Here is an 8,845-nt window from a genome sequence, read left to right on the forward strand (position 1 = left end):
ATTTCGCCGACCTAAACGGGGTTAGATCGCCGAAACAACAGCCCTTGGTCGGGTAAAACCCGAGTCATTCCGGTACGTAGAAACGGCTGTCGTGGGAATGACTGTGTTGGTGTGCCCAGCATTGCTGTGGACCGACCCCATTGAGGCTGCACGCTTCCTGGGGCTTCCGTTAGTGGAGCTCGACGACACCGACTGAGATATTAACCGATCTGGGCGGGGTTGTTTTAGCCGCTACAACAACAACAACAACAACCACAGCCACAAGCTATTTCGCTAGCTACATCAGTAATAATACACCACAACACACAGCTACATATTGTGGGCAGTTTAGAGCATTTAGAATATTTTAACTTTTGACAGCTCTTGCTACATACCACAGCCTCACCATTCTGGTTAGCCAGTTATTTTTCAGTCGACAACTGTAGTTTTGAAATTTTAGAATTACTACAGGGTATTTTTCTTAAAAACATATGATTTATAAAAATATAATTCATTTATAAAAAATATATAATATAATAAAATAAAATGTCTGTCATACTTGGGCGTACAAAATTGTTGATTCTTATTTCCCCCTCAAAATCGAGCTCACGATCCGGCCCTGCATGTACACACATGTACCCATAACCCATCCATATTAAAACACTGCACGGATACATTTGAGTTGCCCAACAAGACATTTGTTAGCAGCGCAATTATCTACTCTCTTTATCTCTCCATTCTCTTGTTGAGTGCGGGCAAACACAAACCGCTTGGAGTATGCGTAAGTAAAAACCCGATCAATAGCAAGAAAAGAAGTACTGGCTTTGCAAACACAATTACCTCGACTGAAGAATATCCGCAAGCAGTGTACTGTGCTTGCGAGTATTTGAGTATGTTCATAGAGCTGTTGATTGTTGGTGTTTGGGTTATGCTATTTACGTGCTATGCACACATGTAGATACATTTGTATTTACATCAAAGATATTTTTGATGCTTGCCCTTACTACTACGTTATTTGATTAAAAATATACAATATATATGCACATACATATGTACATACATATGTATGTATTTATTTCAGCGAACGCCTTTGCTGCAATAAGGTAATGAATAAAGTTTTGAAAACTAGTCAATGTTAAAGAAATGTGTATAGTTTATTTGTTAAACGAGAATGGGTATAATATTCCAGATTAACATTTTAAGGAAAGAAAATATAAAATTAACAAAAGAATGATTTTCAAAAAAAAATAATTATGTATGTATACGCCAACCATTTATTGAAAAGTTTTGCAATGCAAGATTTAAACGTTTTGCAATATTAAATATTCTACAAACTTTCATAAAAATTTCTAGCTTTTTCATTAGATTTGGTTGGATATGCAGCTTACTAGCCCATTCAATTTTAATAGAATAAAGTGCAAGTTTGAAGTAGCACGAACATACAGTTGATATTTTGGAATTTATTGACGGTGTCAGTTATTTCTTCCATACGAAGTATGTTAACGCGATTCTTTTTATATGGAGAAAATGACCAACAGCTTCAACAAAAAAAAAATTACCAATATCAACGGTAAGTCTTGCTTTGCAAACTTGCACTTCATTGTACTAAAATTGAATGGGCTACAAAACTGCATACTTAAAACCATTCTAAGTAAACCAATAAAAGAGCTCGATATTTTTACGAAAAATTGTTAATTTTTTCTTAATATAGCTCAAAGTCTCAAGTTTGGATTTATATGATTTTTCTTAAAGAATAAACTATATTTTTATAAAAAGTAATTGAAATAAAATAATTTAAAAAAATGTATAGGCAAAACTTGTCAATATGTGAGTTGTTTATAATCGTGAAACATACATATACAGAATGTAAATTCAAATTTTTTTAATATACATACTTTTAACCAATGCTTGAATGTAGGAACATTATCCTGTTTATTGCGCTGTCATTACAACTAATACTGCAACGTTTCTCAGTGATAATATTTCGGGCGACGGAAAATGCTCTTTCAAAAGGAGCTGAGGATGCCGGAGTTGCTAAAATTCGACAGCTCAGTTTATATAAAATTGGGAAATCATTTTTATGACCGTCCCACCAGTGCACAATATCGAAATCGTCATAAAATTCAACATCAGTGCTTTCGTACTTATGAATTTCTCCATAGATTTTATTTTCAATACTAAGCGCTTGTCTTGGTTGAACAAAATCTCTGAACAATAAACTATTTTCGGTAGAACATGACGGCGTGGAATCTGACTCAGTATGTAATGCATCTACAGTGAATTCTGCCATGAGCCGCTTACATTCATTTTTAGTACAAGTTTTGTCGATTTCGGAAAATAGTACATTTTCGCTGTTACTATTCATTGAGTATCTTATAACGCACTTGTGCTTCAATAAGTTTGAGGTTGATTTTTTGCAGTGCTTTAATACATTGAAACACGTTTTACTTTACTTTTCCCAGTACCCTTAGAAATTTTAAACTCGCCGCTAATAATTTTTTCTCTTATGACACTATTACTCAAACTACTACTAAAACTAACGTTTGTAGCAGGTGGATCGTTGGTAAATGACTGCAAACATTAATGCATTAAAATGATAGAAGCGAAATATGTATTTAATATTAATATTTACGTTGTCAAGCTCCATTATGCAAATTTATTAATTGTGCGCATGCGTTGCCAGTCAAGTTGCAAACGACCAAATACGACGAGGAATTTCGAATACACAAGCACCACAAGCACTTTCGATTACTGCAAGCAAGCGTGTAATATTTTCTGTACTCGTTGGCGTAGCGTCGTTTGCCTGTATTGCGCGATCGTGGCAAGTAGTGTACACAATTTGGCTCAACAGAAGAAGTATCACTAGCATTTGCACTTGCGATGAAGAGTAATGGCTTTGCGCGGAGAGATTTAAGCATTCTACTTGGGAGTAGAGTACAAAGCAAAGAGTGCTTTCAAGCGTAGAAGAGACAAATGTAATTCTGCAACCCTTTAATCCATATCATTTACGCTATCCCGTATTCCTCGGACTCGGACTAGTAAAACTGTCAAAAAATAAAAATTCGCTCAGAGCGAGAGAGTAACATTGAAAAGTACGGGATCGCTTTCTAGTAAAAAATGGTAACTTCTGTCAACTTCAACATAACCTCCAAATTTTGGTTGTAAATTTTTGCTTATTTTGTATGTAAACACACTCAGCTCACACATGTAAATAACCAAAAGTACTTTCAAATTCATTAGAATCCACTTAAACAAGTAATTAAATACTTTTCAACATGAATTAGCAGAGTGCACTTTTCTTTTGTTTACAATTTGGTTGCCAAACACACTACAGCTGATCGTTTGACACATTTACCAGAATTTACCAGCAAAAAATTCTCGGACTAAAACTGGTAACTTCTGACAGAGAGAGAACCGTATTTACTCTCTTTTTTGTCCTCTCAATAGTCAGAGAACCGAGTACGGGATCGATTTCCAGTAAAATCTGATCGCAACTAATATTAGTACCTTTTCCAAAGCTGGACTTATTTTTCCCCCCTTTCTACTACTTTTAAAATGCATGCCATAATTAAGAAGTGCGGATTACCATTAAGGCAACATAGGCAGGAGCCTAGGGCGGCAAAACCCTGGGGGGCGGCAAAATTTTAGTCGAAAAAAATTTGTTTTTTCAAGTTAGCTGCACTGAAAGTAGAGTTTGTGTTTGTATATTTTAAGACATAAATTTGAGATTCAATTACGCAATCAGAAAATAGGACAACACTGTTAGGTATTTTTGATATTATTTAAATGATAATATTTAAAAATACTAATTTGGTAATGAGATTATAACTTATCAAGTGAAAAAAGTTTGTTAACGATGGCTTTCTTTAAAAATTTAAAACGTTTACTCAAGGCAAATACCAAGGTACATTGAACAGGTAGTATCAGTAGAGCAGCTGATTTGAGGTATTTTCAAATTATTTGGTCTCGAAAGTGTCAAATATTTTTAATTTTTTCTCACGAAAATTATAAGTTGTTAAAATCCATTTGCTTGTGAAACCTTTTTCCATACAAAACAAGCGATTGAATAGCAGCTTTTGGAACGTTCGCCCAACTCGGCAGCACGACCGCTGATTACTGGGCCTTGCAAAGGATGGATCAATGCTTCGAGAAGCAAACAAATTTACTAGGAAAGAAAGTTGCATCAATTTTTATTTTTTCCAATTTCAATTTTTTATTTTTTATAATTTTTTGTATTTCACATGGCACGCTTTGATTTAGAAGAAAAAATTCAGAACAGTTTTTGACACTTTCGATACCAGAAGCAACAACAAAATACACGCAAATGTTGTTTTTGCTCTACTGATACTACCTGTTTAATGTGCCTTGGAAAATACCATTTTTTCATCTTAAATTGTAATAAAAGTATCGTAAATAACATAAATTTGAATAATTCTATTGACTGCTAATCGTTCCAAAACTGGTACTTTTGCCTCAAAATTTTTTTCTTATAGGAAAAAGGACGGCAAATTCTGAATTGCCTAGGCGTAACATATATTTAAATCCGCCGCTGACCAAGGGATATAACATTTTCAATATCTCAATTCCATCGACCAGGTGTATGGTGTCAAGTTAGCACTACATACCATGATAAAAACATAACAAGGTAAAACCATTGAGAGGCAGTCTGACGTTTGCCAACAATATAATTTTAAAATCAAAACTCAAACTCACACACACATTCTCATTTTCAATCTCAAACAACAACAATTGTGAACAATTTAATTTTTTTATTTTCAATTTTATATGATTTTAAAATGTTGGCAAACGTCAGAAAAAAATCATGGCCGACGAAATGAGAGAATGAATTTACCTTGTAATGTTTTTATCATGCTACATACCACATTTAAAAAAAAAAAGAAGAGCAAAAATTTTTTTCTTTCCACAACAAATTTACAATAAAGCTACAATTAATGCCATAGTTAACTTCTCCAATTTCGAAAAGTGTAGTGCTAACTTGACAGACGTGGTGAAATGCCTCCACCTCTGATACATATGCACATAAGGAAAGTGAAATATTTACCTGGTTATCGACCAGACGCAGCATGTGGGGCCAATCTTTGAATAGCTTTATGAAAAACGGATTTGTTACGCCTAGAATTACCGGAGGAGGCGTTTTTCCATATTCTCTTGTAAACTCTTTGAACTCACTATCATGTATAGTAAAATATGGCCGCACTTCAGCACAGTACTCAATCGGAACGATAAGTGATACAAGAGTTTGCACCATGTGTGAACAATCAGCGGGTGAGGTGCCAACAACAATAATAGGTTCAGCAATCAGCACTAATTCCCATAAAGTATATAAGCTCTCCACAGTAAAGCTTAAGCTTTGAAATAGCTCGAACTCATAAACAGAGCTTAAAAATTTAGTTGAAAACAGAGTGATCGAAGTATCCTTTATGGCGTCTTTTTTTAACAGAGGAGGGGTAGACCTTTTGCCACTTATTGTAGGTAAATTTATTTGATATATGATATCAAACAATTGTAACTCCAAGGAAACTCCTGGTTGTAACTGGGGCCACAAGCTATTTATTTGAAGACATGCTTGTTCCAGCACTGAGTTGCCCTCCTCAAAATACTTCGGAGCCAATTGCGCGACAATATCGTAAAAAAGATTACAAAATGGAAGATGTGTGACTATGATAAAGCTTTTTTGAAAATAACCACGCGGCAGATTAGGATCGCGTTTCTGCCGAAAGTACACAAATCCCCAGAAATGTGATTCATCTACACGAAGAACGGATATACAATCAGAGTTATATGAATGGAATATCCTTGACAAAGTTTTATTACGGCTATGTTTGGAAGCTCTTCGAAGACGCATGTGGAACTTTGTATCGCCCATACACCCAGAATTGGAATCGGGAAAGGCCATATAACATATATTAGCTGTTTCAGTTTCTGTGGGCATAAATTGTGGTGGATAAACGTATTCAAGAGCTTGTCCAATGTTCAAATCAAATGTTACCACACACATGCAGTGGATCCACTGCGAAAAACGAGTCCAATATTCATTATCCACACAACCTGCATCAGTATATCTGTTTAAATCGTTCGAAGATTTGCTCCTATCATTTGATGTTTCTGCAACAAATGAATTGTCTGTCATTTTGCAGCTCTATCCATAAACTTTCACTTCGTCAGAAGATTGTATTGTTGCACAAATAGTTAAACGAACTAGAGTTGTCAAACTATCGATGGCACTATCGATAGTATCGAGTTTCAATTTTGTTTTGACAGCNGTTGTCAAACTATCGATGGCACTATCGATAGTATCGATAGTTTCAATTTTGTTTTGACAGGCTATTTCTATGTATTTTCCCGGCGGTTTCCAGGCAGAAGAAGAACATTTGTCACTTGTATATATGCACAATGTTATGCAGCGTTTTTGCTGCATTTAAAATGCAACATTTAGCATTTTCGAATATATGTTTTCGAAGAGCGGTCATGCTANCATTTAAAATGCAACATTTAGCACTTTCGAACATATGTTTTCGAAGAGCGTTCATGCTATCGCATTTAGCAAATGTACATTTACGCGAGTTCGAAATCGTATGCTATTATCTATTACGATAAATTCTTACGAAAAAGATAATGTGCAAAAACCCATACTGAAAAGGAAAAAATAAATTCTAAACCGAAAATTCTATACAAAAGCTTGAATTGTTTTAACCATAACCGAACATTTGTTTGTGTATATATTCATTTGTCGGTGCTGTCAATTATAATTTCCACACTTAAGTAGGAAACAAAACAAACAGAGTTGATCACAAATTAATCCAGATTTCTATCAGCATCATATCGATGTTGAATTTGCGTAACTTTTCTTTATCCAAATAATGNTGTGTTCGAATCGTGGAAATTTTGGAAGATCACAGGGTTGCTTTTAGCATTTAGATTCTTAATGCAAAAATGGAGTTGCATTGAGTTGCATTTAGGTGACGAATTTTGTATGGATAAATGTACATTTAGAGTAGCATTTAGAGCTAAATGCGCTAAATGTGCTTTTACGCGTAAGCAAAAACAGCCCATTAGGGTCTTTCCCGTACGCAACGCGGGATCCCGAGGGTGCCCAAAATAGCCCAGAAATCATTTCCGTACTCAACAAAATGGGTAATAGAGAGCGAAAATTGGAACGTATTGGATCGTAAGTGTCTTCTTTTTCCTGCCCCAAACAGCCCGGACATTTTCTCCGGGTAAAAACGGACAAAGCGTCAAAGCATGAACCAAAAATACAAGATCACGTAAGAACGCGACGTTGTATTTGTAACTGGTTTTGAGAAAAAAGTTTGCGAAAGCGGGTTCGTCAGCTGAGCGTTTGTTTACATCACAAGCACCACTATTTTACACTTTTATTCAAGTAAAGAAGAGTTAATTCAACATGACAACACATTTTAAAGCATTTTGTTGCATCATTTTACCTAAATTGTGCGTTTAAAGTGGCTGACAATAATTTTGGCTAATTTTGGTTTTCGTTGTTTTCTTTGCTTTGTTTACTTTTCGCTCGTTTTCCAGTGAAACAAGATGGCGTAGAACCCGCTAAAAAAATCGACTTTTTTCACTCTCTTGTTCTTACGTGATCTTGTGTCTTTCGTTCATGGCGTCAAAGTGCATATCAGCTGTTTTGTGTTTACATGTTGCCTGTTTCTAGTGATGTGCTGAGTCAATACTTTTAAGTATTGATCGATATTCGGTACCGAAACATTTAGGTTTCGAATAAAAGCGCACATAGGCCAAAAATATGGAAAAAACGGTTCAGGCGAGACTCGCCTATAAAAACCCGAATGTAGGAGCCAATAGAGCTTTTCATACGGATTCAAATGAAAGATGTATATATTGTATATTGTATGTATGTCGGTTCGAGGCAGTAATGCAGAGAAACTCTTACTTGTTTCAAGCATTTTTGTTCCAGCTGAATCGGACGATATCATTTTTGAAGGCCTGGGGGCAGATTCTGTAACCAGTTAGCGACAATTTTCGAATCGGCATCGGTTGTGTTGACGTATGATATGAAATATTTTTACGTCAACAAGTGAAACAAGAAACTTGTCGCTAACTGGTTACAGAATCTCCCCCCTGAAAGGCTTCTTCATCCGTAAAAGCATTTTTCTTGAACCTTGGATCAACTAAGATTAAAACTGATAAAGTAATATTTCTCTGTTGCGATAAGTTCAAGTGTTTTAGCTGATATCATATAAATTAGTAATTAAAGCTTTTTCTAAAATTGAAATTCATATAATGGCGAAGGTTTAATGTAAAGAATCGTTATCTGGTACCGAAAAGGAAGTATTGGTAACGAACAGCCTAATCATGTATCTCGAAGCGAACGTTCGTTTCGTCTGCCAGACGTTTCGTTCGTGTGTTGGTAGTATGTAAGTCGAAATCGTCTGGCAGCACGAAAACAGCTGATCGTTACGTAGTTTTCGTCTAGTTTGGAATTTTTTAAGGCGAATAGAAGACGAAAGTGAGACGAAAATCGTTGAAAACAGACGAAAGGTTATTAGTGATCGTTAAGATGGAGGGTTCTGCCAGGAAAAGTAAGAAAATAAAAAAAATATAACTTGGTTTAAGGAAATATATTAATATGTATGCTTGTAGCGCTGACAAAAACTACAACCACTCAATTTGAAGTACTGGTAAAAGAAATGGAGAGAAATCCTGACCTGGCCAGAGGTGTTGCAGTGTTTGGATCTGATCGAGGAAGGGTAGAGGAGCGGTGGGAGGAAATTATGAGGAAAATTAATTCTCATGGTCCTCCTACAAGAACGGCCGTCGAATGGAAGAAAGTAAGCATAAGTGCATAAATTGTATGTGGTAGATAAAT

General features: G+C 35.5%; 2 protein-coding genes across 8 annotated transcripts in view; one reads left to right on the top strand and one right to left on the bottom strand.

Annotated features, from left to right (window-relative positions):
• LOC108360203 (protein DENND6A) overlaps positions 1-6,237 on the bottom strand; it is an 82,839-nt gene extending 76,602 nt beyond the window's left edge. The window contains exons 1-3 of one of the 7 annotated variants that reach the window (XM_017612396.1): positions 5,997-6,088; positions 5,815-5,922; positions 5,042-5,748 (exon numbers count right to left, since the gene is read on the bottom strand). In XM_017612396.1, coding sequence (XP_017467885.1) covers positions 5,042-5,748; positions 5,815-5,896 — 789 coding nt within the window. In that variant the 5' untranslated portion in view covers positions 5,897-5,922; positions 5,997-6,088. Of the gene's footprint in view, positions 1-5,041 lie in introns of all 7 variants that reach the window. The other 6 variants (XM_017612391.1, XM_017612394.1, XM_017612393.1 and 3 more) reach the window with 6 other exon arrangements.
• Positions 6,238-8,528: 2,291 nt separating this feature from the next.
• LOC108360197 (nuclear apoptosis-inducing factor 1-like) overlaps positions 8,529-8,845 on the top strand; it is a 529-nt gene continuing 212 nt past the window's right edge. Inside the window, exons 1-2 of the mRNA XM_017612386.1 lie at positions 8,529-8,558; positions 8,620-8,807. Coding sequence (XP_017467875.1) covers positions 8,537-8,558; positions 8,620-8,807 — 210 coding nt within the window. The 5' untranslated portion in view covers positions 8,529-8,536. The remainder of the gene's footprint in view (positions 8,559-8,619; positions 8,808-8,845) is intronic.

This window comes from Rhagoletis zephyria, unplaced genomic scaffold (assembly GCF_001687245.7).
Source record: "Rhagoletis zephyria isolate East Lansing unplaced genomic scaffold, Rhagoletis_zephyria_1.1 Rzeph_scaffold_00535, whole genome shotgun sequence".
NCBI classification, from domain to species: domain Eukaryota; kingdom Metazoa; phylum Arthropoda; class Insecta; order Diptera; family Tephritidae; genus Rhagoletis; species Rhagoletis zephyria.